General features: G+C 32.2%; 5 protein-coding genes and 1 long non-coding RNA gene across 19 annotated transcripts; 3 read left to right on the forward strand and 3 right to left on the reverse strand.

Annotated features, from left to right (window-relative positions):
* Window positions 1–532: 532 nt before the first annotated feature.
* Ints11 (integrator complex subunit 11) lies at window positions 533–3498 on the forward strand. Of its 3 annotated transcripts, XM_070663775.1 has the most exons (6): window positions 545–641; window positions 737–867; window positions 1117–1368; window positions 1490–1912; window positions 1999–2823; window positions 2926–3498. In XM_070663775.1, the coding sequence occupies exons 3-6, from the start codon at window positions 1120–1122 to the stop codon at window positions 3214–3216; spliced, it is 1788 nt and encodes a 595-aa protein (XP_070519876.1). In that variant the 5' UTR covers window positions 545–641; window positions 737–867; window positions 1117–1119; the 3' UTR covers window positions 3217–3498. The 3 variants fall into 3 exon arrangements, with proteins under 3 accessions (XP_070519877.1, XP_070519876.1, XP_070519875.1); XM_070663776.1 differs by lacking the exon at window positions 737–867 and having other exon boundaries at window positions 533–641; XM_070663774.1 differs by lacking the exon at window positions 545–641 and having other exon boundaries at window positions 680–867.
* Window positions 3499–3810: 312 nt separating this feature from the next.
* LOC139106812 (uncharacterized) lies at window positions 3811–5624 on the forward strand. Its single transcript, XR_011546429.1, has 4 exons — window positions 3811–4733; window positions 4813–5074; window positions 5193–5448; window positions 5538–5624. It is a non-coding gene; the product is annotated as an uncharacterized lncRNA (long non-coding RNA).
* Window positions 5625–5633: 9 nt separating this feature from the next.
* On the reverse strand, window positions 5634–20944 carry LOC139106793 (kinectin). 12 transcript variants are annotated; one of them, XM_070663768.1, is made up of 17 exons: window positions 20700–20832; window positions 19814–19976; window positions 19519–19682; window positions 17415–17597; window positions 16533–16854; window positions 14914–15689; window positions 14172–14834; window positions 13926–14035; window positions 13629–13797; window positions 13298–13384; window positions 12695–12943; window positions 12446–12589; window positions 12232–12363; window positions 11927–12091; window positions 11738–11818; window positions 9568–9607; window positions 5634–5653 (listed from the first exon to the last, which is right to left on the reverse strand). In XM_070663768.1, the coding sequence occupies exons 2-17, from the start codon at window positions 19959–19961 to the stop codon at window positions 5649–5651; spliced, it is 3438 nt and encodes a 1145-aa protein (XP_070519869.1). In that variant the 5' UTR covers window positions 19962–19976; window positions 20700–20832; the 3' UTR covers window positions 5634–5648. The 12 variants fall into 12 exon arrangements, 11 of the variants coding, with proteins under 11 accessions (XP_070519869.1, XP_070519871.1, XP_070519863.1 ...); XR_011546421.1 differs by lacking the exons at window positions 5634–5653; window positions 9568–9607 and adding exons at window positions 6230–7589; window positions 10839–11192; XM_070663770.1 differs by lacking the exons at window positions 5634–5653; window positions 9568–9607 and adding exons at window positions 6230–7589; window positions 10917–11162 and having other exon boundaries at window positions 16533–16836; window positions 20700–20944.
* A 343-nt stretch (window positions 20945–21287) lies between these two features.
* Window positions 21288–22894, forward strand: Taf9 (TBP-associated factor 9). Its single transcript, XM_070663785.1, has 3 exons — window positions 21288–21756; window positions 21858–22307; window positions 22613–22894. Exons 1-3 carry the CDS (start codon window positions 21618–21620, stop codon window positions 22750–22752), a joined length of 729 nt encoding a protein of 242 aa, XP_070519886.1. The 5' UTR covers window positions 21288–21617; the 3' UTR covers window positions 22753–22894.
* On the reverse strand, window positions 22875–24723 carry LOC139106809 (glutamic acid-rich protein). The gene is made up of 4 exons (XM_070663788.1): window positions 24637–24723; window positions 24342–24533; window positions 23845–24077; window positions 22875–23737 (listed from the first exon to the last, which is right to left on the reverse strand). Exons 1-4 carry the CDS (start codon window positions 24718–24720, stop codon window positions 22924–22926), a joined length of 1323 nt encoding a protein of 440 aa, XP_070519889.1. The 5' UTR covers window positions 24721–24723; the 3' UTR covers window positions 22875–22923.
* Window positions 24724–24793: 70 nt separating this feature from the next.
* Window positions 24794–26496, reverse strand: LOC139106808 (uncharacterized). The gene is made up of 2 exons (XM_070663787.1): window positions 25435–26496; window positions 24794–25294 (listed from the first exon to the last, which is right to left on the reverse strand). Exons 1-2 carry the CDS (start codon window positions 25638–25640, stop codon window positions 25072–25074), a joined length of 429 nt encoding a protein of 142 aa, XP_070519888.1. The 5' UTR covers window positions 25641–26496; the 3' UTR covers window positions 24794–25071.
* Between the last annotated feature and the right edge of the window lie 830 nt (window positions 26497–27326).

Below are 27326 nucleotides of genomic sequence, written 5' to 3' on the forward strand. Positions count from 1 at the left end.
TCGTACGTTCTGGAAAAGGAAAGAGCCTCTCATATTGAATTAATGCACGCTATGAACATCGATATTGGCAAATAGGAAATTATATATACAGTATATATGCGTAGTATCCTTCTGGTCAATGCCGGGAAGACAATCGACGTCACGGTAAAGGAAACCAGAGGCACGCATGTACGAGATAAGGCGTGCATTTTTTTTTCTTTTTTTTTTTCAAATATTTAACACGGGACCGGTCGACCTTTTCCAAGCAACAACACATCGAATGATTAATTAATGCATAATTACCATTGTGAAGAGTTTCCAGACCAACTTCTCACACGGGCTTTTCACGAGAGAAACAGTTTACGAGAAGCAAAGCTTCTCTGTTCTCGATATCAATGCAAACGTAAGGATGCAAGCGTGATCACAGCCAAATTAGCGCCCGTCTCTTTTTACGCCATGAACGTAATCGCGAATAGATAGTGGCGTTGATAGACAGGTAGACACATATATGAGTAAAGTCACGACAGAGGCGCTGAAAATCGTCTCCACTTTTTTCAAGAATGAATTCGCCCACCCTGGTCAATATTCGCATTGGTTTATAAAGTGAAAGAGGGTATTGTTTACAAGATCTTATTTTCTGGAGTAAAAAAAAAACAAAAATCGTAAGTTAATTTTAATATACGTTTATAATAATTTCCATATTTATTTTTAACTGTAATCTGCGTGCACGCAGTCATTTTATTTATTAATTTTTTAGTTGTGGTTAATTGCGGTTAACGCTATTCCGCTTAGCCTAACCTAGGCCTAATCTTCTTTATTTATATTATAATTCAGAAAGCGATAGCGATTTATTGATTTAGATTAGTCAGCTAATCAATATCTGTTCAAGTAAGTGATATAACAATGCCAATATATTTTGCACTGGCAGTATATCCGCCAGTTCGTTTTAAAGAGAACTTAAAAATACACTTGTTTATTTTGTAGCAAAACGCAGTTTTGAGATATGCACTCGATTTAATTTTATACACTATTTGTCTCTTTTTATTTATGTACATAATGTATATTTTATAATTTATAAGTGACGATATTTTATTAATAATTCGTTAATTTCGCTAATTAATTTTTTTTTTTTTTTAGAAAATGCCAGACATAAAAGTTACACCACTAGGAGCTGGACAGGATGTCGGCCGTAGTTGCATTTTGGTTTCTATGGGTGGTAAAAACATTATGCTGGACTGTGGAATGCACATGGGCTTTAATGATGAAAGACGTTTCCCAGATTTTTCTTATATAGTTCCTGAAGGACCAGCAACTAATTATATTGACTGTGTCATTATCTCTCATTTTCACTTAGATCACTGCGGCGCTCTTCCGTATTTTACAGAAATGGTAACATGATATCAAGGATTTTACCAACAATTTTATAATTATTATTTTTTATCGTTCGCGTTTTTTTTTTTTTAATTTTTTTTATTACTTACACATTTCTTTTTTAATTGAAATAATATAGGTAGGTTACACCGGACCAATTTACATGACACATCCAACTAAAGCCATTGCACCAATCTTGTTGGAAGACATGAGAAAAGTCGCGGTTGAACGCAAAGGTGAAAGCAATTTTTTTACGTCGCAAATGATAAAAGATTGTATGAAAAAAGTTATCGCTGTTACCCTTCATCAATCTGTGATGGTTGATCCGGAATTGGAGATAAAAGCATATTATGCCGGGCACGTTCTTGGAGCGGCTATGTTTTGGGTTCGCGTAGGATCGCAATCTATTGTATATACAGGAGACTATAATATGACGCCAGATCGGCACTTAGGTGCTGCATGGATAGATAAATGCAGGCCAGATTTATTAATATCGGAATCGACATATGCGACCACGATTAGAGATTCAAAGAGATGTAGAGAGAGAGATTTTCTAAAAAAAGTATGTTGTTTTTGGCTAATTTTGTCGATAATAATTTTGTTAAGATTTTCTGGATGGTTTTTTTTTAGAAGATACATATGTTTCAGGTACACGAATGCATCGACAGAGGAGGAAAGGTGTTGATTCCTGTATTCGCTCTCGGTCGCGCTCAAGAATTGTGTATACTTTTAGAAACTTATTGGGAAAGAATGAATCTAAAAGTTCCAGTTTATTTCGCGCTTGGTTTGACCGAAAAAGCCAATAATTATTACAAAATGTTTATTACATGGACTAATCAAAAAATTAAGAAAACGTTTGTACAACGGAATATGTTTGATTTTAAACATATAAAACCATTTGATAAAACGTATATCGATAATCCTGGTGCGATGGTAGTGTTTGCCACCCCAGGAATGTTACATGCTGGTCTCTCCCTTCAAATCTTTAAAAAATGGGCACCTAACGAATCTAATATGGTTATTATGCCGGGTTTTTGCGTGCAGGGCACTGTGGGCCACAAAGTTTTAAACGGTTCACGGAGAATAGAGTTTGAAAATCGACAGATTGTAGAGGTAAAGATGGCCGTAGAGTACATGTCCTTCTCCGCTCATGCCGATGCAAAAGGAATAATGCAATTGATACAGTATTGCGAGCCGAAAAATGTTATGTTGGTTCACGGAGAATTTGCAAAGATGGAATACCTAAAAGAAAAGATTAAACAAGAATTTGGTGTTAGCTGTTATAATCCTGCAAATGGCGAAACCTGTATCATTACAACCACATCCAAGGTTCCTGTGGATGCTTCTTTAGCGTTGTTAAAAGCCGAAGCGAAAAGGTACTCAGCTTTGCCACCAGATCCAAAGAGACGGAGGTTACTTCACAGTGTTTTGATGTTGAGAGAAGACGGTGTCTGTCTCGTAGATGCAGACGAGGTAATAATTTTCGCTCGTAAACACTTTATTGAATTGTCTTTTATACTTGTGTATTGTGTATTTTATATGCATTAAATAATTATTGCTTTAATTTATTATCAGGTTGCGAAAGCTGCAGGTATTACAAAACATGTAGTCAGATTCACATCTACTGTACAAGTAAGAGATCCTGGTCCAGCACACGCTACTACATTAAAATTATTACAACCATTAAAAGAAAGATTATCCGGGTGGACAGTTCAGCTAACAGATGGTTCTATATCAGTCGAATCGGTTTTGGTAAAAGTGGAAGGAGATGAAGACGATCAAAAAAGTGTTTATGTTTCATGGACTAATCAGGATGAAGATTTAGGTAGCTATATTCTTGGGTTTCTACAAACGATGCTGAATTAAAGAAACTGAGAAGATTGCTGTCAAATAAGAAAATTTCGTCCTGTGATATTGAAACATGGTTTACGTTATATATCGAATAATTGTAAATCGGTTTTGCACCTTGATGCTAATTGAGATAAAAATATATTTTCCAATAATATACTGTCGATTATTTTATGACGGTAGTACAATGTTATTTTTTATATTTTGCATATTTGTATTTACTCGAATAGAATAAGAAAACAAATATATATATATATATAAAACTAAAAAACATTTAAATATAAAAAATATTGTACCTGTTATGCATTCTTTTAGTTACCTAGATTATATATATCTTAGGAAGGGAATAGGTATAATATATATATTTTAAAAATAAATTGTACATAAATCCTTATACACAAAAGCGTGTGAGACAGCACTTCACAGATCACCTGATCGCGAGCTCACAACGGGCTTACGTAACTCGTTCTGTTGCAAACAAGAGGACACGCAACCACGAGAAGAGCATCGGTTTCGAGACGAAGACGTCGAGACATCCGCGTGTGTTCTCTCACGACTCATCATCATGTACCTGTATCTAGTGAAACGCTGTGATTGGTCGACGCGTAATTTCCCTAGCGCGCCGACCAATCACGGCGCTCCATCGATCACTTGATCACGAGCTCGTATCAGACTACGTGGACACGTGCTACTGCGTACTACTAGAGGTCTCGGCGAGCACGCGGTTCGAGTTCGAAACGAAAATGTCGAGGCATCCGTGCGTCGTAGCCGGTTTCTAGTGTCGAATTCGAGGATTTAAGACGGTCGCAAATGTCGTGGACTATCACGCGAGTGTCCAGTGCGCAGAACAATGACTCGACAACTACTGCGTACTACTAGAGGTCATGGCGAGCACGCGGTCCGAGTTCGAAACGAAAATGTCGAGGCATCCGTGCGTCGTAGCCCGTTTCTCGTATCGAATTCGAAGATTTGAGACGGTCGGGAGTATCGTAGACTATCTCGTGAGTGTCGTGGACTATCTCGAAAGTATCGTGGACTATCTTGCATCCGCCATCGTCAGAACGTGAGATCCGCACCTCGCGCACGTCTTCTCCGTCGCGGCTGAGACTCTCAACGTGTTTCGAGTGATTGATTTAAAGAACTTGAGTAAGACAGTTCGGGATTTAAAGAACTTGAGAAAGACAGTACGGGATTTAAAGAACTTGAGAAAGACAGTGCGGGATTTAAAGAACTTGAGAAAGACAGTACGGGATTTAAAGAACTTGAGAAAGACAGTGCGGGATTTAAAAAACTTGAGAAAGACAGTTCGGGATTTAAAGAACTTGAGAAAGACAGTGCGGAATTTAAAGAACTTGAGAAAGACAGTGCGGAATTTAAAGAACTAGAGAAAGACAGTGCGGGGAACGTTTCATATCGCGGCCGTATTTCGTTCGCCGCTTGATGCAAGCACAAGAATCAACCTGACATCCCGAGGACATCCTGAGAGGAGGAGGAGGCCCAGGAAGGGTATCCTGCCCCGGCGGAGCAACCCCAGGGTAAGTATAAATTTGTCTTTGGAATAAAATGCTTTGAATGTGATATCTATAAAATAATTCTTTAATTTGTGTGTTTCAGATCAAGAGAAACTCCGCTGCTTCGCATCGATTAATGAGAACTTAAAGTGCCGTGCGCCGATATCAGTCATCATACGAACCGCAGCCGGTTCGTCGGTCGTTTCGGGAGTGCCGCTAGTTTACGGACGTTTTTTTATACGATTATTTTTTACGGGAGTACGTTCGCGAGTTACTTGTGCGCGGAAGGATGGCTCGTCACGTCCCATCTGAGAGGATGAGCAGGCCCACCAGGAGGCATCATGCATCGGCGGAGCAACTTATAGGTAAGCATGAATTTTATTAAATTATATCTTTATTAAAAAAAAATTTGTATCTTTTTTTTTATTAATCTTGTTAATTTTTCGGCACGTCTACATTAATATTTTTCTTTTTATGTTACAGCCACCGGCAGAAATTTACAACTCCGCTGTATGCAGATTGGGTAAGCCTGTAACCTGTCTTCTTTTTCAGGATTTTCTTTTTTCAGCAGTGCGAAAAAATAACGCGCGATATAGTGTTCAGTAAATTTCGCGACAGTAGAATCACGGTCGGGATATTCGCGAGTGACTTGTGCGCGGAAGGAGGACTCGTCACGACGTCCAAACTGAGAGGAGGAGCAGGCCCGGGGGGCATCCTGCATCGGCGGAGCAACTTTTAAGTAAGTATAAATTAAAAAAAAAATCTTTTTTTTTTATTAATCTCATTAACCGACATGTACATTAATATATTTTCTTTTTTATGTTACAGTCACCGGCAGAACTCCAACTCCGCTGTAACTCACACAGATTGGTAAGTTGCAAGATTTTTTTCGTAGTTCGTAATAGTCTCTTGAATCAGCAACCCGTCGTCGATCATAGGTTACTCTATTGCAATTATCAAACAGAAATTATAATTAATTAATGCCCCCCATTATAATGACGCGTACGAATTAAGACCTTTTGAAAAATAGCGCACGCGAAGCATAGTTTGTTCTAGTGTAATAAAATTTTATACTCTATATATCATGAGACTGATTAATATTTGAAAATATTTAATCATTTTTAAAGATAATTTACTATTGTCTCTTTGTATTATCTATTTGATTAATGAGTCGCTAAATAAATCAACTTTTTATGAAGATCAATGAGGCTTTGTTTCATAAAATTACTTCGGCTCTTATTATTAAAATGCACATAAGAAAAGATAACTAAAGTTAATTACAGAAAATTTGTTAAAATTGCAGAAATTTATTAGTCTTATTATGCGTGATTGTCAAAATAATAATTAGCAAATAGTGTGGTAGATGAATCGAGATGTAAAACATTTTATACGTGAACTACGTAATACGTATGTACACATGTACGAGCATCAATAAATAATAATATATATTTAAAGGCGTTATCTATCGCTGTCGACATGTGAGATAAATAATTTTTCAAAATTGATTAATATATTCAGCATCAAGTAAAACAGTAAACTTTTATTAACTAGGAATATGCCTTCTAGATACAAAACGGTAAATAAGTACGCAGTGTACTAAACATACATGCCTCTTACAAAACTTGATACAATAACCCTATTATTTTTATGCAACCAATCGATTACACAAGTGAATAAAGAACTTTTTAAGTGTACTATCAACGTCTAACACAGTATTTTCATATATTCATGCAAGCAAGTATTCAAAAAAAAAAAAATCATAAAAGAGCTTTAGTAGAATATATAGCTAGTCTAATAACAATACGAAACATTTTGGCTCGACCAATTAATAAGCGTCTATTTAAAGCGTAATTAAATATAAATAATTACAAGCATTGGTTTTAAATGCCCTTATAATTGTTCGTTAAACTTGAACTTGAAACATGTTTCGTTAAATTGTTGAACATGCTTTTCGATCTGGTATTAAAAGTCTATTTGAACTATATGAAAATCTCATATGTGCAAGTACTTGCTTTCAGTATAATCGTTGGGCGCAATTAATTTCAAGTAACATTTGTATATATACGACTGGCTCGTTCAAACTCTCATCTTACTTCATTATTGCACGTAAAACGAATAACAAATTTGAACTTGTATACAATGGAACAACATGAAGATCGCGTTTTATAAATTTGGTGTATTGTGTCCGCTATTGATAACAAAAAATGCCATATATACTTATATCATATTATGCATATGTATATATATTTATATAATTCCTGGTCCATGCGTCTAATAATTAAAAAAATGTTAAACACTAGCAACAGTGTGACTCAGAAATAATATCAGAATCAATATCATTATTAATAGTGAGTCATGGAATTAATTAATTAATTATACAATTTCTTGTGTTATAAGAACACATTCTTTAAGATAATGTTGTTTCTATGTCTCATAACATAATTAAAATTTATAATTGTTATAACTTATAGATTATACATATAAACAATTAATATTGTAATCCATAATTTATAATGCACAATTTTGATAACTTTTAGAATTATGTATAGGTACTTATAATTATATAATTACGTAATATAATTATATAAATTATATAACCATCACATATGCAAGTATTTCATGATTTTCCGTTTAATCGCTACAAGTTTAATTATTTATATTTTCTCCACATAATAAAATATGATATTTTTTTACAATAAACATTATCTGTAATATTTTTAATTTATATTAGTCTTCTGAGTAGCAAAGTATGCCATTTATACCTATGTACCAATGCAGCGTTCGCTTTTTTGGATTTATGCATCCCATGTTTTTAACCATCAGAATTCGCACTGCACTAGCGTAGTTTATTTTTCGAAGTTATTTTTTTCCTGAACCACCCTGAAATATCACATCAATAGAATGAATAAAATACATTGGCAAATGTTGATAATATACTAAAATACACGTCTATTGTACATACAACAGACTCCAACCAAAAAATGCATGCTTTTAGACGATGCTATAATAAATAAATTATAATAAAGCACATATATCTCAAATTTGTTACCTTAAACTAAAAAGAGAAAAAGCAATTTATTACTTATCTATTAATAATAATATTAATAAACTATAAGCAGATAACTTATAAGAAAAATTGCCTTACTCTACACAAAAATGTAATTACAAAAAATACAAATAATACTTATTAGAAAACTAAAGAAGCAACAGAAAGAAAGCCTATTATTTTATATCAGCGAATTACGAGCACATATACACAACACTTAATGGCACACTCAACAGATAGAAAATAAAAAAAAGCTATAATGAAGGTTAATTAAACAATTATTACAATATGTCAGTTAAGTTATATACATATAAATTAGATTATTTTATATCATCAACACCAGCTGAATATTACATTTTATATTAATATTTGTCAATGTTAGTAGCATTCCACAAATTTATCTTTTTATTCATTACGAAAGTGTCGTGATTAAGCGACGAAAAATATCTCAACTGGAAACTAACGTATAACACATACATGTATAAAACATTAATAGAGAGAAGCGTTTACTTTTTATGCTATCACATCGTTCTATTAATTTCTAAGCTCATAAAATCTATAAAAAAAAAAGAAAAAAAATAATGGATGATTATGAAAGGTATGGAATCATGTTATAAAAAATAGTTATTAATTTTTAGTTATCAAACAGCTTAATAAATGTTATTCTTCTCGTGTAATATGTACCCTTTACCCCAGTGTTTGCACTAATAAAAATTTCCTTGTGCGTAACTATATATTTACGGATATCTTTTCTGTGTACGTTATACACACGATCGTCTTTTGTACACTGAAAAGCAGATAAGGCATTTGTTGCGACGAACGGCGACGGTGGCTAGCGTATGTGACTTCTCCCTCTCGGCCGCAGAGTCCGGGGAGGTGTAGTAGGTCGCGTTTCCCCTCATTTCTCTGTGACCGGTGCTCTGTGAAACATCTACGCACGTGCTTCGCGTGAAATTCGACGCACCCCACGCCAAGTTCATGTACGCTAGCCATCGTCGCAGAACCACGAATGCCATTTCTGATGGTGAGTGTACATTATACAATATACATATATATATGGAATATGATTTTGTAATTTTTACTTGTTTGTAAAAGCAACATATATCAATCATTTACCTTGTTCAGGAATTAATATTTACATTATGCACGCACAATAGATTTAACAACCAGTTTCGTAATTGATCAGGCGTTAAAGATGGGAACAGAAATTATTTTTCTAGCCATATTGTGACAGGATACAAGATGCAAAATATTCGTAATAATATATAGTCGCAAAATAAAATATAAAGCCAACAATAGCCTGTGCATGTTTTTGGGAAAAAGAAAAAAATTGCTCTAACATATGTCTCAAATAATAAACATAGATTTACAGCACTATTAATATGGCTCTACATTTACTATGCGACATTAAATATGTATTAAAAAGATTTCTATTGCTTTTTCTTATCTTTAATAAATAATATACTTTTTAAATATTTAGAAAATCTTTATGAGTCACTAATATTTCAGTACTTAATGATAACGATTAATTTATTTCAAATCGTTGGTAATATAATTTCTCGTTGTATTTTATGAGGCAAAAAAAAATGTTAAATAAAAATATATAAAAAATAGGCAAATATAAAAAAGTGCATTTGTAAATACGAAAAATTTAATGCCACAATAGAATGTGTGATGAGAAATTAATTATTTGTAAAATAAATTATACATGATAAGACTTGACACATGAATTGCTAGCGGTAATTCTACTATTAGAATTTTCTGAAAGGCTAGGAGGAAACATTTCAGTATCTCATCTTTAGACTTGCGTACCTGCGAATCTGCGCCGTTTTGCCATGGTTTTCTTAGTGGACTGCCGAAACAATCAAAACAGTTAAATTGTTATTGATCACAGAGCAAACATTTAAGCAACATATCAATTTTTTTTTTTATAAATCACATAACTGTAGTGAGCTGTTTTGACAACATTTAACAACACATGTCAAAACTTTATATTAAACAAACACTGGGACAAAGAATATTGGTACAAACGAGACACCCAATTTCGTTTACCTATTTTACCAGATTTAAGAAAGATGGAATTTTTCATTAATCAGTTAAAACTTAATCTATACAACTTACAAACTGAGCATTATCTACAACTAAAAATTATGTTTTCGCCGCTTAAAAGATTATGTTAAACTAAGCACTTCTGCCAATGAGTATAGTATTATAAATTTTATAATGCCAAAGGTTATAGATATAAATGTGGAAAAATGCTGCAAATGTATTTGATATTAATATGATTTGATAGTTGTGTAAAATGTCTTTGTCATTTATAGTTTTATGTGTATAATAATTATACCAAATTGATTGCAAATAGGAATATTATCTATTTTTAGAGTTAACGAAAAATTATATGAATCTTGCAGTATTGTGCAGTAAATACAAGTATGTACAAATTAAAATTTAAATTACAACGCGAAAATTATCCTGACAAATTATCTATAAAAAGACTGGTCTGTACAAGTGCAAAGTTTAGAAAACGTTTTTTCATTTAATTTTATAATTACTGTACTATGTCACATGCTATTTAAATATACGGACGTATTTCACCTTTTTACTGATAACCAAAATAATAAAGTAATGAGTTGGAGTATACAAAATCAATCTACGCTATAAAGTATTACTTCCAAATACAAACTACCAAAAATAATACTGCTTTAATAACAGCAAAGAAACAATAACAAGAGACTCAGTTTATCACAAAGAATATTTATCAAAAGTAAAATTAAGAGTTATATTTTATTGTGCACTGCTTAATTAGTTGTTTCTATACTCCTTTTAAGCATTGTTTGTCATAATTTATATGTATAAAAAAAATTAACGAATAATGTTATTCGTGTTATAATTATTATATCTATATTATTAAAAAATAATTAAATAAGTAAAATACAAAATATGTATTTTAAAATTTGAATGCTAAAACTTGTTTATTGGATTCGATTATAATTAAAAAAAAAATTTTTTTTAATATGTAGATATACATAAAGTAATGATTATAATATTCTTTGTAATATTGAGCTTTAATAAATGTGTCTCACATTTCAATAATCAACTGAAGTGCCTATTACAGTAATCGAGCCAGTAACTTTTTTTTTGTCTCAGACTTATGAGTTTACCTTCCTCTTTTTCTTGCGCTTTTTATGTTGCTGGTCAATCATTGAGTTCCAATTAGCCTGTGTGTTGTGATCTGTCATATGACAGGATTTGGAGGAATATTTTGTAGTAAGGGAGTTGTTCTCAATTTCTTGTTCAGTTTGACTCATCAAACTGACAGGTTTCGTAATGGAACAGTTTGCAAACTCTGTATTCTTGAGCAGAGTATTTTCTAACGCAGTTAACAGAGCCTGAGACGCTAGAGGAGGCTGCATTCCAGATATATTATTATCCAACCGCTTAAACGAATTAAGAAAACGGCAATGTATCGAATCGCGATTGTTCGTCAATATAACAATATATGTATATAATGCTCTGATAAAAGTTTTATAAAATTGCTGTTCCAATAAATCTAATAATCTTGTAATATTAAAACAGTAATTAAATTGCCGATACAAATAAATAGTTGAAATATGTTTTTCTCGCGATCTTAATATTTTTTACATAGTAAAGTAGAATTATTTTTATTAACATATTATAAAAGAATAGTGTTTTTTTAAAAATAAAATATATTTGAAAGTATCAATAAATTAATCACTGTGTTAATTAAACTGCAATATTAAAGAGTTAATGTATATACAAAAGAGTAAATCACACCCAGGCGATTATTTATTAGTACTTTGGCAGATCTGTCATGATTAATAAAGTATTTTGCAGCATTGTATTATATCTAATGCTTTTATACGCATTTGGTTATTATAAAGATAGCAAAAGTTAGTGCAATATTTCCAATAGAAAAGGCACATTATACGATCAAATTAATATCTAGTTAATAAATACTAACCTCAGATTGAAGAGAATCCGATAAGGGTGGACCGTTTAACACAGACTGCTCCGAACTGCTACAACCGCCACAAATTTCATTCTAGAATTAATAACAAAAAATTTTTTTTAATATTTCGTTACATTTAATTTTAAATATATATATATATATATATATATATATATTATTACCAAAAATGATAAAAAGTACCTTCAGTTGGGATACTTCTTGTTGAAGTTGTGTAACAAGATTTTTCTCGTACACTAAACTCGCTTCACTATTTTCAACAAGAGAACGCAATTTTGTAACTTCAGCGTCCAATGTCGCCCTCTTATTACATTCTACTTCTAATTCCTGCGATAAACGGGCCTTCTCCTAAAATAGTAAGAGAGAAAAGAAGTCGTATAACAATATTAAAAAGTATTATAGTTACTTTAACAGTTTAGTATTCAAGTACGTATAAATCATTCAATCATCAAATAAGGATTATTATATAATTAATAAAAAAAACTTACTTCTTGCAATTGTTCTAAAGTAACAAGCTCGTTGCTATCTCCACACGATGTACCTTTCTGCGCGGCATTAAATAATATTCCAGTACGATTTTGTTCCACGCAAACTTCCAATTCTTTAACTCTCTGTTTAAACTAGAAAAATAATAATAATTGCACAAGAAAAATATATATTAATTAAAAAATCTAAAAAAATTAAAAGTTCGACAATCTTTACCTCCTCATTTGAAATTAATTTAGTTTGCATGTCTTTGAGTTCTATTCTAAGGTTTGCCACTTCATTTTCTTTTTGTCGAAGTTGCGATTGCCATCGTGTTTCCTCAGATTCTATATGACTCTGTAGTTTATTAAGCATACCTTCCTAAAAAAAAAAAAAAAAAGAGAGATTTAAATAAGGAAGATGTATAATTTCAAAATTATATTTTTTAGTAATAAATTATTTATAAATCCAATAAAACATTCGTACCGTATCGTGAATAATTTGTTGATAATGTAAAACCATGCCTTGTAAACTTTTGTTTTGTGTCTCCAAATCTGGAATTAGTTGATCTGCGTTTTTCTGTTTTAATTCGCTTAAACTATTGCATATTTTAGTTTCAAAAGATTTGATCCAATGTTCATATGTTTTCTCAGCCACTTTAATCTCAGGGAATATCCTTTGTAGAAATGCCTTAGTTATTTCTTCTTGTTCTTGTTTAATTTTCTGTGTTACTTCCTGATAAAAAAAAATATAGAATATACATACGTATTGTATAAATCCTATTATTAAAAATATTTGAAATAGTATTTACTAGAAGTTATTTAGTTTCTTCCAATAAATTTATACTAATATTCAATTAAACTAAATTATATGTTATTTAATTAAAATAAAATAATGGGTGATTTTATAAGCAATCAATTTCACATTCACGAGTTTCACATTCCATCATCTAATCTAATCTAATTAATTTTATAAAAGAATAGTTGGAAAATGTAAACATCGAGTTAAAAAATATAAAAAAATAACTGTTTATACAGGCATTTCAATAATTAATTAATAATATTGAGTTTACAATAAAAAAAAACTTACTTTAACGGCTGTCTCTTCGTTAGATTTGGCACGCGACTCAGCAGCAGAAAGAGCTTCCATTACTTTCCAGTTCTTTGTGCGTAGTTCCTGTAGTATAGCAAAGTAGCCAAAATGTAGAAAAGTATATTTTTCTACATTATTATAATTTGTTTATCAACAATATAATAAAAAATGATATAGAATATCAGTTTGTGCAAAAAAAATTTTTTTTATAAAATCAAGATGTATTAATATCATATAGAAAAATTGGATTCAAATATATAACAAATACATTTTATAAAAGTCAAAGATAACGAAAAATACTCTACATTAATATGTAATAAATACTTACATTATTTTTACATTTTTGAACCTCTAAAGCTTCTTTTAATTGCCTAATAAACTGTTGGTGTTGATCTGCATCACTCTCTAATAAATGTAATCGTTCATCTATTTTATTGAATTCCTCTTCTTTGTGCGTTAACTCTGTTGTTAATTTTTCTAGTAAAGCTTTATCCTCTCTAAATTTTTAGAAAATAAATATATCGCAGGAATTAATTAAATAAAATGTACCAACATACAAACATATACATATATAAAAGTTAACATAAATTATGTTAAAAAAATTACGTAATTATATTGTACATACAAATTGGCATGTTGAGGTTCAGTAGTAGTGGCTAGTGCTACATCTATACGATTTTTCTTTTCTTCGTATTGTTGTTGAAGTTCTTTTTGTTTCTCTATAGCGTTCGTAAGCTGCATATATATAAAATATTTTTCTTTAATCTTTAAAATATATGTTTTATATTTAATAAATCTCTCATGTATTAAGTACTTTTGCACACTATGTAATAGAAAAATTATTCAACAAATTTAAAGATTAAAATAATACCTCAGTACGCAGTCTATCGTTCTCTTCTTGCAGTTTCACAATATGAAGATGTTCATCTCCTGTTTTTTTCTCATTGTTCTGCAATCTATTTATTTCAGTTTGCAAAGCTTTTACTTCACTCGCCATCGCATTAGATTCTCTAATCTGACTACGAGTCTGATCTAATTCTATCTGGAAATCTGCTAACTGTTTTTGTAGTGTGTATACTTCGTTTTGATACTTGTTTGCTTCGTTCTTTGATTCCTTTAAACTATAATCAAAATCGACTTTTAATACATCCATCTTCTTCTGGACAGAATTCAATTCAGATTCCAGACGTGTAACTTGCACATTGGATTGTTGCAAATCATTTTGAACAGCATAAACTTTATCCTGCGATCTTTTTAGTTCCTCTTCTTTGTTACTTAATGCATTTTTCAAGGCTATAATTTCAGCTGCTTCTGATTGAGCTTCATTCATTGTGGCTGACAGCTCTGATTTTAATTTTATCAATTCCGTTTGAGCTTTGTTAAGTTCTATTTTTAAGGTAGGCGTTTCATTAGCTTCATTTTTCGCATGATTTAATTCAGCCTGCAGTGAATTTACTTGCTTCTGCAATTCTTGTTCGTGTCGATGTGCGCTTTTTAATCTATGATCTAATTCGGTGTGTGCACGATGAGATTCCTGGAAATTGCAAAAAAAAATTTAATATTAATGAAAAATGGCTGATTTAAGAGTATCAATATAAGTTCACGCTTCTCACCTCAAGTTGCCTAGCAACATCTTGTAATCGATCATTTGCCTCCTTAAAGTGTTGTAATTGTCCTTCTGAGTGTATCAATTGACCTTGCATTATTCCTACTTGCTGACGTAACATATCTATCTCTGCGGTGCTACTTTCGCAAGTCGCTTGCAGTTCATTTTGCAATTCCTGCATCTCCCCATGTTTTTGGGCCAATTGTGATTTCAATGCATTCTCATTTTCACGTATTTGTGCAAATTGTACTTCCATTTGCTTTCGTTGCGCCATCAATTCTTGCTGTAAATGTCCCTGAGTTTGTCCTTGATCTTCTTGCAATTTGTGAATAATGCTGGCATCCTCATTTAATTTACTCTGCAGTTGATCAATCTGTCTAGCAAAACCTTGTTTTTCTGCAACATGACTTTCCAAAATATGTTGAAGTCGAGTTTGCAATGTTTGAGCTTCAGTGTTTTTAGCGTTGAACATTTCGTCGAGTTGTCTAATATTCGATAATAGTCTCGATTTTTCTGTATTAAATTCAGCTCGCAATTCCTTTAATTTGTTTTGAAATGCCACATTCGCTTCGTGCTCATCGGCTAATGCTTTCTCTTTTTCCGCCAATTGTTTTTTCAATTTAATAACAGGGTCAGCGCGACCTTCCGTCCACTCTGAATATTCTAACGGATTGTCCTGCTGTTTATTCAAGAGTTGATTCGTGAGGCTCTGTATTTCAGATCGACTAAGCTCTGCTTTTTGAATACATAGCATCAATAATTCAACATTAACTGCATCCCCATCTGAAATTTTATATTAAAAATATCAAGTACTAAAATTATTAAAATTTTATTATATATATATTATTATGTATTAAAACTGATGAGTTACTAAAGTATTAATTAATATAATAACATACAATTTCAATATAATTTTTATATTTGTTAACTTTAAAGTAATTTTTATAAATTACAACAATTATTTTAAAAATACAATAAGAATTTGAAGTGATTGCTTGTATTGCAAGGCTACCGGTACTAGGTGCACGGACATTGACCTTTGTGTGTGTGCATTTATACCTCTGGAGGGAGAAGTGATTCTACCTCAACCACATTCCAAAGTATTTCAAAGGAATTTGCTTGACTTTACTTTAGTCAGATAATTCACTTACTCAAACTTTATTATATAATTCACTTACTCAAACTTATTACCCCTTTCAATTTATGGTATAAAATAATTTAGAAAAACAACTTTTAATCAATAATCAACTTTCTTGTAAACAATAATTAGTATTTCATTATACAATTGTGTTAAATTCTGTTAATTTATTTAAATATTATCGTATTTATGACATTCAAAATTAAGAAATATATAAATATTCGTAAATTTAATTATTAAAATCTTCTAGAACGAGTTATGAAAATAAAAACTGATAGGTTACAATACAGAGAGAAATAAGGTTGTATTTCCAATCAATTAAATAACAGACTATAGAATGTCATAACAGGTTAGAAATATTGATTTGCTCTCTGTGAGAAACGTAGAGATGAGTATCATTTATGAACGTTAGATTCACGTTTTTAAGGCAGCTGTTCTATTAAATTAAATCGTAAATAAATTATATTCTTCTACAAATAATGACTTACCGATCTGAGATAAAATATCATTCTTTTTTTTCGTTTTTTTGGGTTCTTTGTTCGGTAACTGCTGAACTGCCTCTTTGACAATTTCCTTCACTTCTTTCACAGGCGTATCTTTTTGTTGTTGTTCTTTTACTTCCCTTGTAGTTTCTTTATTAGCAGATGATGCATTAGTGTAAGTATTAAGATCTTGTTTTTCATCTTTACTATTTTCATCTCTCTTTTTTACTGATTCCCTGTTTTTCTTCGATTTAGTCGGAGTATCCTTTGGTGATTTGTTGACTTTCTCCATGGTTTCAGTTTGGGTAATCTGCTGAAGATTCTCCTTCTGTTATATATGCAAGTGTTACTATACACGTATTATATTTAAATCAAGAAACTAAATAAAATTAACTTTTTTTTCACAAAACATTAGTATCTACCGTTACGTACGTAATTGTTACTGTACTATTATATTTAAATAAGATAATAAAATTATTGGAAATTTTTAATAAAGTATCAGTACACCACTACAATATTTAATTATAATCTACGACAGTATAAAAATGTTATAATACGTATCAAATATTAATTTTTACTTGTGCAATTATTAATGTTTTATAAATCGGTATAATATTTCTTGTTAGTCAAAAATGTTTTGAATAAATGTTTAATAATTATATATTTCCTTTTATAAATATATAATTAATTTTCCCAAATGTTAAAAATAAAAAAAGTTAAGCAGCGAATAAAATAAATACCATAATAGCTGATATAATAATTTACTTGGCTAGACATGGTGTTAAATTTTCATTAATCTATTACGTTCAAAAGCAAAGCAGAAAAAGATGCAAATGTGCAGAAAATATAAAAATTGTGCAAGATATTTCGCAAATGGCAATCACTCACACTCTGACTCCGCACGAGTTCAAGGTCATCTTTTGGATGAATAAGATCAAAATGGTTAGCTTCTGCCAAGGGAAGCTGCGAAGGATTTAATTCAGTCACAATGACTGATGGCTCATCTTTATTTACGAGAATTGATTTTATCTTTTCAAGTTTTCCTTTCTTCTTATTGCCTTTGTTACTCTCCTAAGAGTTTAATGCAGATGTATAATATTCCCCCATTATTTGATGAAGAAAGCAATGTAAGAAAATTTCAAACAACATGCTCGAAAATCCATGATATATAACAATGGGCATATGTATAACTTAATAAACCATATCACATCGTATTATATTATGCTTTATATAATAATGTAGAATATAAATAAAATAATTATTAGCTTCAAACTATTTTAATGTCTATATTCATAAAAAAATAGTAGTATTAGTAATATTCAATAATTGTAAGTTATTATTAACAATTTATTAAGTCGATTTTCACCTTATATTTATTTTGTCCTCTTGAGCATATAAACCTGGAATTTACAAGTTTATTATATTGCAAATAATGTTTCTGCGGTACATTTTTTTAATAATTTTGTTCATAAATAAAATTTCCTAAAAAAATTTGTAGGAACCGTCCAATTTTCTCACATTATTAACGTTTTTCATATATGACTCTCCTGTAATCTAGGTGATAAGGTAGTCGAGACCGAAGCAGTATCATTAAAATACTACTGCATATGTATGATGAAGTTATTTTTAGAAAATAATCTTGAACTTTCAGTTACTTATCAATGAAACACGTATGCAAGAAATATCAAGTATTAAATTGGACTCGGTCAAAATTACATTTTCTTGAACATATTTGTTTAATATCTTTATCCACACCTGTGTGTTAATTCTTTCCAAATAACAATCTCTTTACTTTATATAAAATTACCAATCTTTTACTCGCGTACAATTTAATATAATACTTTTTTTATTTAAAATTGTAATTTTTTAAAACTTACCAAGACATTATTTATATTTATTACATTAAGTTGTTGAAAATTATTAAATTCCAATTTTTATTTAAAATAATATTATAACGGTATCCAAGATAATAAATCTAAAATGATAAAAAGATTTTTTACAAAACAAAAGCTGCTATAAATTGTGGTTAATAAAATTTAACAAATGAAAACAGCAATCAAAAGCAACTTCAGTATATAAAATGTTGAAATTAAGATTAGTTCTGCAGAATTACGATTTTCTCTGTAAAAATAAAGTAGTCGAATAAAATTTATATAAATCTTATTCACATATCTTCGCTTGTTCGCATATGAATCGTCATACTTAAAAAAAGATTAGTGATCGCATGTATTTTTAAAAATACATCTTTCTGAGGACTTATTTGCTTTGTAAGTTTATTTATGTTAATGCCCATTGTTATATAATACATATAATGTAAAAAATTATAATTTAAATGTCACCTAACAAGTATAATACTGTTTACAACTATCCTTATTTTTAAATTTTATTTTTCTGTTAGGAAGATTTAATGATATGCCATATTATGTCACATACATTATTTCATTTCACGTATGAAAATGTGAAACGTTCCAATCTTAAATGCTTCAAAAATAGCATTATATACAGTTCTATTTTATTTTAAACTTTACATATGTTTCGATCAAGCAATCATAATTATGATGTGTTTGTATGAATATGAAAAGCGCAGAAATATTGATTGATAAACAGCCAAAAACGCGATTGCATGTTTTTTGTTTCATGCTTCAATTTGCCAAATGTTATTGCTACCTTCATTAAAAAGCTACTTTCTTTTGTCTTATCGTTTGTCGATTGTTAATATCTTAAACCTGATAATGGCTGCATTCTGCAAAAGTGCTACTATTGCAACTGTTAAAAAATTTTTTATTTAAATTAATGTATACTTTTCACTTTGCTAAGATTAAGGCATATATTAATCAGATTCATAGTTTTTATAATAACTGCAAATGTAGCATTTGTACTGAATGTAGCTAGTTATTGTAAAAAGAATTTGTCAGTAATAAGCCTATTAAGATATTTGCGTAATATTTTATGAAATAAGTAACAAAAATTAATTAATTAATTGTAAAATTACCTGCACTGGTGGATCAGGAGGCAATATTTGAGGGGTTTCTTCAAATTGTACATGCTCGGGTCTTTCATCCTTATCTTCCTTATCATCCTTCTCTTCTTTCTTCTCTTTTACTTTCTTTCCCGTTTTATTTTTATGCTTTTTTTCTTTATTTTTATCCTTTTTGCCTATAAACATAGAACAAAAATCTATTCAAAAATATTCTAACATTTATTCTGTGCTAAAATATAATCTAACACAGGTATTGCATCAAAGTAAAATTTTGGATGTACAATTGAGATTTAAAAAATTGACGTACTTGACAGCAAATCATCAGGTAGCTTTCTCTGTTCGGCAATTGCTTCTTCATAAGATTTTTCTCTTATACCAAACATTGAAATAAAAGCAATGGCTGCAGCGGAGAGGACAACAATGCCAACATATATAAGTCCCGTCTGAACATCCATCTCTGATTGCTTTACCTGTAAGAATTATAATCTTAAACCTAAATGTACAAGATAATAAATTAGAAGTAGAAATCAGCTATCAAACGTGTAACAGACAACAACATTTTTCTCAGTATTTTCTTATCTGTACAGATATCAATGCGTATCTATTTACTCTTTAAATTTTTCAAAAGCATTACAAAATTTTTAATTTTACATAAATTATCAAAAGAATAAAAAAATTAAAAAAAAGACGAGAAAAAAAAAAAGAACATAAAATAAGAAATCTAAGAAATAAAATCTAATCGACAGAGATTCTGGGAGGAAAATTGAGAAACTGCAAACGTCGTAGCGTTCCACGATAAAATTTTTAATGTAAAGCAGAGCAGATCAGTTGCATGAACGTTTCGTTCTTGAGGAATCCCGGCGGGACATCCCAGATAACGGATGAGACCAGCATATGTGTACAGACGGGCGAGAACCAGAGCGGGGTGAAACCGAGGAGGAATTCGCGAACGATGATGCCGAGTATATCTGGGCCGCGTTATCGCGATGGCATTCAGCGGACGGGGCATATGGATTATGGGGGCGCGGGTCATCGACATACCACGGGGAATTGACCGGCGAATTCGGTGCGTCGGCACGTTTAACGGTGTTACGGCGACCGGCACGCCGTTGCCACCGTGCACGCTCTCTTTCTTTCTCACTCTCTCCGCCGGCGAGAGAGCCTCCCGCACGCGCGCCGACGCGACCACTTACCCGAGGGTGTTTATCCTCGCAGAATTCCAAGACACGGTGCTGCGACCGTCGCGCGAAAGGTGCCGGGCAAAAAATCGGTTGCGGCAAAACGGTGGTGAGCTCCTGAGGCTTCGCTGCGAACGCCGCGGCAGGGTATCGTAGACGAGACCCGGAGTGGACAGAAAGAGAGAGGGGAGAGAAAAAGAAAAATCGAGCGCAACGGAGTAAGAACCACACACACGCGGCTCGATTTCCCGAAGCACTATGGCTGCCGGACCGGACGCAGTGACTGATGCCAGGCGGGCCGGGTTTTTTAGCGCATGCGCGTGAAATAAGTTCTCAAGTCCAATATGCAGTACTATAAGAAGGAGATTCTTACAAGACGTGCACTCGTAATTTGTTATAATTCTTAATTGTATGTATGTGATTAAAATAAAGCGGTAAAAATATTATTATTAAAGATATAATACATATTTTAAGAATAAATGATTTACTTTAATTACATTGTGGTTTGACTGATGTAAAATAATATATGGATGCTTGAGTATCTCTCTTTTATACTAATGTGTACTTAAATGATGTGAGACCTTATTTGGTACGCATGCGTGAAAAAACCCGGCCCGCCTGGCATCACGTAGCACGTATATATATAATATTTGTTACCAGACAAATTCTTCAGGGTGCGCCATGAGTACACTTCTGTGGGAATAAAGCCTTATGTGTCGTTTCGTGCCGATCTTCACAGTCCACACCTTTGAATTATTCCAGTTCTCCCACTCCGTCTCGATGTCTTCGTTTTCGTTCAGTTCGTCCCTTACACAGACCATGATTTCGGAATATACATAACCTCAGAAATGCACTGACTACGGCGTCTCGTGTAGCGGTTGTTAATTCGCGACGTTTCGCAGTGGGTTACGTTTAATATCGTGAAAAGAAAGCATGTCAGAGAAGACAAAAAGCATGAGCCACGTAAAGCACATTCCCAAAGATGCTCAAGTCATTATGTCAATCATGAAAGATATGGGGATAACGGATTACGAACCCAAAGTGATTAATCAACTATTGGAGTTTACATATCGTAAGTTTTCCTTTTTTATTTTAACTTTGATAATCCTCATATTTAACTGTTTAATCATTTTAATTTACAAAACTATGTAATCAAAAATAATTTTAATGTAGGGTATGTCACATGTATATTGGATGACAGTAAAGTATATGCTAATCATGCCAAGAAAAAGTTCATTGATCTGGACGACGTTAGGCTGGCGGTTAAAATGCAGCTGGAGCGTTCGTTTACAAATCCACCACCTAGAGATGTACTGCTAGATGTGGCAAGAACCAAGAATAATATTCCCCTGCCTTTTGTGAAACCAAATAATGGCCTAAGACTCCCACCTGATCGATATTGCTTGAATTCAACTAACTACAGACTTAAGAATGCAACAAAGAAAGTTGTTTCAAAATCTGCTCATTCTCTGGTAAGCAATAATCAATCTGGTGGACAGCCAAGACCAAAAGTAGAAGGGAATAAGACTGGTGTATCAATTGTTAAAAGACCTGGCACACTTGCCACTGTAGCAAGAACACAAACCATCTCTATACCAAAACCTGTTTTGAAGTTTTCTACAGGTAATATACATTATTTCTTTATATATGTATAGATGATATTTATCATAATTTATTAACTTTATTTTAAATAATATATTTTTCTCTATTTTTAAACTCAGATCAATCCCACTTCCTGCAATCTCACTTTTCCATACCATTCCATATTTCCTTTAGAACTCCAACAAGTAAGATTCTAAAATATAATTAGTATAAAACCGAAACTTATATATTTTTTTTTACTTAACATTAATTTAAAAATTGAATTTAATCAAAATTGTTAAAATTAAGTATGAATATAAATTTAATTTGTATTAATATTTTTGCAGCAACAACAAGCACTACAACAACAAAAGCGCCAGTGACAAAACCGAAAATACAGATCAGTTCCAATCAGACGACTGTAAAAATGGAAACTGGTGAGTCATTGAAAAGAAAGCGAGAAGAGGACGATTACGATGTATCATAATTGAGATTCCGAATTTTTCCATTTAATTATTAATATTTTTGAACTTAATACTTTCTATAATAATCATAATCTATTCTTTGTTAAAATAATATAAAGTTAATATACAAAGCCTAAATAATAAATAACAAAACTATATAAGTCACATATTTAGTATATAAAATTACATTTTATTTAATTAACTTCCGGGTAATCATTTTCTATTTTTGACGTATCTATAACTTCTTGACGATTAACATCTGTAGGCTCGGTTGTTATATCCTCACCAAAAGCTACAGTTTCTTGAATTTCAGTTTTTTCCATTTTATTACTTTCATTTTTCTCTTCTCGCTCTTCTTCCTCTTCATTTTTGTTCTCGTTTTTCTCTTCATCTTCATTTCTTTCTTTTTCATCTACTTTCTCTGCCTCTTCTCTCATTTCCTCATCTCCGATTTTTTCCTCTTCGTCTTTCTCTCTTTCCTCTTCTTCTCTCTCTTCTTCCTCTCCGATTTCTCCCTCTTCATCTCTGTCTTTTTCCTCTTCTTCCTCCTCTTCTCTCTCTTCTTCCTCCTCTTCTTCCTCCTCTTCTCTCTCTTCTTCCTTCTCTTCTTCCTCCTCTTCTCTCTCTTCTTCCTTCTCTTCTTCCTCCTCTTCTCTCTCTTCTTCCTCCTCTTCTCTCTCTTTTTCCTCCTCTTCTTCCTCCTCTTCTCTCTCTTTTTCCTCCTCTTCTCTTTCTTTTTCATCTTTCACAATTATTTTGTCTACTTCTTCCGGACTCACCTCTGATATAATTTTCTCGATTAAATCAGTCTCTTTCGTAATTATTGTCGACTCCATTGTCTCGTCCGCTAACATTTCTGATTCAATAATCGGTTCTTTTACGATAGACGGTACCTTCTTAGATATCAAACTTCGTTTCTTAGACACATCTCTCTCTCTAACGCACTTCGTCTGGTGCACTGGAAAGAATAGTTTAAAGTCTTCCGGCATTTCTTCTTCCGAATAAATCCTAGACAAAAAATTGTTAACGTTTATTAATCGATAGTTAACAAATTAATTTACAAAATGCAAAGTGTATCATTTATTTTAATTAATTATTCTATATCGGACTCTTGCCTATCGGCGAAGTAAATTCGTCTGATTCTGCAGTTGGCGTGCACTTGCATCCTAGTGGTCTCAATGTAATTCGTACCATAAGCTCGTCGTGTAAAATCACACAAGTTGAATTGAATCTGATTCCATCCGTTCGAAAGCCCGATGGGCATGGTCGTGCAGAATGGACGAATAGATGTTGTGCTTTGAAAATTGCTCACGCGAAATCTCCTACGCATATTGTTGTCGTCGAGTATCTGTTGAATAAATTTGTTACTTCGATTACATCTCTGAGATTGTAATGTGTAAATCTAAACGTTAACAATTTTATTTCTATATTAAAAAAAATATTATCGTTAAACTGAATAAAATTTATTGTCGCTTGCATTTAAAGGAACGAGGAACCTTAATTTTTAAGAAATAATATATAATTAATATCGCCTGCGAAGTGCGCACTTTGTAATGTCTAGTGAAAGTATAAAAAGCTTTATTTATTGAGCACGTATTCGTATAGACTTTACTGTTATCTCGAACGTGAAGTATTTCTTCATGTTCTTGATAATGATAATGAGGAAAGGCAACCTAATTCCCAACACTTTCTTCGGGTCTGCCGGGCAGTAAATGTAAGTTGTCGTCACATTAGTGCCAGCTAATTCCAATGCCAATGACTTTGTGTCTTCATCTAAGATTCTTCGTATATATCCGTTTTTTACCTAAATAAATGTAGATTTTTTTTTTTAATTAAATCTGTAGTTGATATAGTTTTAAAAGGATAGGAATATTTTTATATTTTATTTAAATGCGATAAAAACTGACGTGCATATCCCATAATTCTAAAGGAGCTGATCCACAGGTGTATAAAATAGATAAAAATCCACGTTGATAAGTATTTCGAAACATTCCATATATATTGTATTATAAAGATATTTTAATTCTCTCCGCACTTTTACAGCTTGACGATTATCAAATTAGATTCTTTTTTTTTTTTTGTTTTTTGTTTCTCGAGTTGCCTTATTAACTGCTAACGTCCCCCCTTCAAAGCTAATTAAAAGTTTATTTCTAATGTAAAAAATAAATATAAACGCTGAGAGTTTCAATTATTACCGATGGGAATTTCAGGAATAGATAAACGTTTATTAATATGATTACAAAAGATAATCATAAATAACAGATTAATATTGCAAGAGATAATTAAACAATAATTAAAATATTAAAGTCAATTTCTCTATTAAAATTGTACAAGAAGAATTCTTAAGAATCTCGAATAAGCTCGTTCAAACGGCGTCTTTCTTTCTCCGTTAATGGATCTGGCACAATCAACATCTTCGGCGACATACCGATGCTAAAAACGCGATCGGTCCTTACACCATCGAGAGCAAACATCTGGACCATGGCGAAGTGCGTGATCTCGCGATTTAGCTGACGAAACGACTGTCGTTTGATCCTCTGGATGCGATTTCTGCAGACTACATGGCTTAAAGAAAGAATTTTTCTAAAACATCTGAATTAAATTAGTTTTTACGCAGATAAAGCAATAGTTATTTTTAATATTGAAAAATCAGTCTTTATATTTATTTAATAAATTTTCCATTAATTGATCGACCGATTTCTTACTATGGCAAGGTCTTCAAACCGGTGTAGCTAGGATGAATCGAGACGTCACTTCGATATAATTCTGGAAACAGCTTCATATGCTTGGTACGGTACTTGCGAAACATCGGGTTTTCTTCCGCTTTCTGCGATAACTCTTTCAAATCTTGAGGATCTCGAGGGACCTTCGAGTTCCTATCTCCTGACGTGGGATTATTCCTCTTATCCATTCTCAAAGTCTGACGTTAATTTCACGTTACGTTTCCGAACAATTCAAAATGCCAATCTTGATTCTATATTACGTAAATAAATAAATTTCCTCGCGCACTTTTTCTCGTTAAAAAATTTCCTTCGATTGGCTCACTAAATTAATGATATGTTAAATTGAAATTTAATATTCAACGAATACAGGACTCCATAAATTTTTCCCCACACTCTCCTCGCGCGTGAAAGACTGGGTGCTCACAGCATCTTTCGCAAGACCGTCATTTTTCCTTAATAAAAAAATGTAGGACCACGAAATTTAGCGAGTTTGTCAAACGGGTGACCAACTCGGCGGACGATTTGAGGAAAGTTGGCGGATTCGTAACGAAGTGAACGGTTGTGCCTCGTACGACTATCGATTTGGTTTCCAAGTGAATCAATAGAGAGATTCGGCTTATTCTTATTTCAAGTCGCCGACAATGCGCTCGCGGAGCACTGAACTCTTCCAAGACGAAAACGGTTTCTGAAATATTAAAATGTCGATAGAAATAGGAATTATGCCACTTATCGTCGATTGCAAACACGAGATCCGAGAAACGAGAAACTATAACTTCGTGACTGATGATAAAAATAAAAAAAAACTACTTTTTTTATAAGAACCGTAATTCTCAAGAGGGATTTAACTTAAGTTACACGCATCATCCATCAAGCGTCACGTTGCGAAACCATCAGTTGTCGAAAAATCAATTTAGCGAACTACCGTTTAAGTAAGAGAAATTAAAAAAAAAAAAACCCGCGAGAGTTTAGACCTCGATTTAATGAAAAGTTATGTGTAAAGATATTATCGTTCATCAAGATAAAATCTTTGCGTTCCTGGTGGTTCTTTGGTGAATACTCTTCGTGTTTTGCGCCAGTTTTGTCGAGAGGGTCGCACGCGATGCGAAGACTCCATTGTAGTCTCGAGTGCACATGTACAAAGTATGCGTTAATTAAATTCATCTCGTATTTTCCACGCAGGCCGTTTGATTGCGTGATGCAACGTCTAAATCGTGGGTGTTCGCTCAACGTTGTTGAAACTTTACCCTTCTGCCTTTGCGTCTATTGATTTTTGTGTGTATATATAGCAGCCACACACGTTAAATCGTAATAATCCAGTCCTCGACATTAAGTATAAATTGAATTAATTAAAAATTCAGATACAGTATGTCGAAAAAGCTCTCGCTGTTCACCCAAAATATTTTCCATCTATTTCACCTAAAAAAGAATTAATTTACATATTACTTTGTTACACATTTTACTTAAAAAAAAAAATAGTAATAATAATAATAAAAATAGCAAATTATGAGATTGTAGCTTAGTAATTATTAAATAAAAAGACGTCAACTGCGTTTAAATTTTATCGACAATTACTTTGCTTTTAAGGAACTGAACATCTTTTGAGTTTGCAAGCTTCAACCCCCGACTGTTGTTTCCCACGAACAAATCGGGCAGTCGTTCTAAGGGAAATTCTTGTGAGCTCAACGGTCATGCTCGAATTTATTGATATTCGCTCCAAAGGCAAAGGGGGAGCTTGCCGTCACGCCCGCAAGCTCAACAGTCTTCAATTGTACAGCTGATCGTGAGACGAGGCTGAAACGACCGCGTCGTGATTTCCGGTTTCGACGATCTCGATCTCTTTAACTTCCCGGCTGCCATGAATAAGTGACAGCGAG

Source organism: Cardiocondyla obscurior, linkage group LG12 (genome assembly GCF_019399895.1).
Source record: "Cardiocondyla obscurior isolate alpha-2009 linkage group LG12, Cobs3.1, whole genome shotgun sequence".
Lineage (NCBI taxonomy): Eukaryota > Metazoa > Arthropoda > Insecta > Hymenoptera > Formicidae > Cardiocondyla > Cardiocondyla obscurior.

What these genes read in the sequence shown, in the direction of transcription:
- Ints11 (XM_070663776.1), top strand. Translation starts at nt 1,120, where the DNA reads ATGCCAGACATAAAAGTTACACCACTAGGAGCTGGACAGGATGTCGGC. An exon ending in TTCCGTATTTTACAGAAATG is followed by an intron (nt 1,369 to 1,489) that starts GTAACATGATAT and finishes GAAATAATATAG; the next exon opens with GTAGGTTACACCGGACCAAT. An exon ending in GTCTCGTAGATGCAGACGAG is followed by an intron (nt 2,824 to 2,925) that starts GTAATAATTTTC and finishes ATTTATTATCAG; the next exon opens with GTTGCGAAAGCTGCAGGTAT.
- Taf9 (XM_070663785.1), top strand. Translation starts at nt 21,618, where the DNA reads ATGTCAGAGAAGACAAAAAGCATGAGCCACGTAAAGCACATTCCCAAA. An exon ending in ACTATTGGAGTTTACATATC is followed by an intron (nt 21,757 to 21,857) that starts GTAAGTTTTCCT and finishes ATTTTAATGTAG; the next exon opens with GGTATGTCACATGTATATTG. An exon ending in TGTTTTGAAGTTTTCTACAG is followed by an intron (nt 22,308 to 22,612) that starts GTAATATACATT and finishes ATATTTTTGCAG; the next exon opens with CAACAACAAGCACTACAACA.
- LOC139106793 (XM_070663760.1), bottom strand. Translation starts at nt 19,961, where the DNA reads ATGGATGTTCAGACGGGACTTATATATGTTGGCATTGTTGTCCTCTCC. An exon ending in GAACCTCAACATGCCAATTT is followed by an intron (nt 13,798 to 13,925) that starts GTATGTACAATA and finishes CTAAAAATTTAG; the next exon opens with AGAGGATAAAGCTTTACTAG. An exon ending in CGGATTCTCTTCAATCTGAG is followed by an intron (nt 11,193 to 11,737) that starts GTTAGTATTTAT and finishes AATTCGTTTAAG; the next exon opens with CGGTTGGATAATAATATATC.
- LOC139106809 (XM_070663788.1), bottom strand. Translation starts at nt 24,720, where the DNA reads ATGTTTCGAAATACTTATCAACGTGGATTTTTATCTATTTTATACACC. An exon ending in TAGAATTATGGGATATGCAC is followed by an intron (nt 24,534 to 24,636) that starts GTCAGTTTTTAT and finishes ACATTTATTTAG; the next exon opens with GTAAAAAACGGATATATACG. An exon ending in CGAATTTACTTCGCCGATAG is followed by an intron (nt 23,738 to 23,844) that starts GCAAGAGTCCGA and finishes TTTTTTGTCTAG; the next exon opens with GATTTATTCGGAAGAAGAAA.
- LOC139106808 (XM_070663787.1), bottom strand. Translation starts at nt 25,640, where the DNA reads ATGGATAAGAGGAATAATCCCACGTCAGGAGATAGGAACTCGAAGGTC. An exon ending in GGTTTGAAGACCTTGCCATA is followed by an intron (nt 25,295 to 25,434) that starts GTAAGAAATCGG and finishes TCTTTCTTTAAG; the next exon opens with CCATGTAGTCTGCAGAAATC.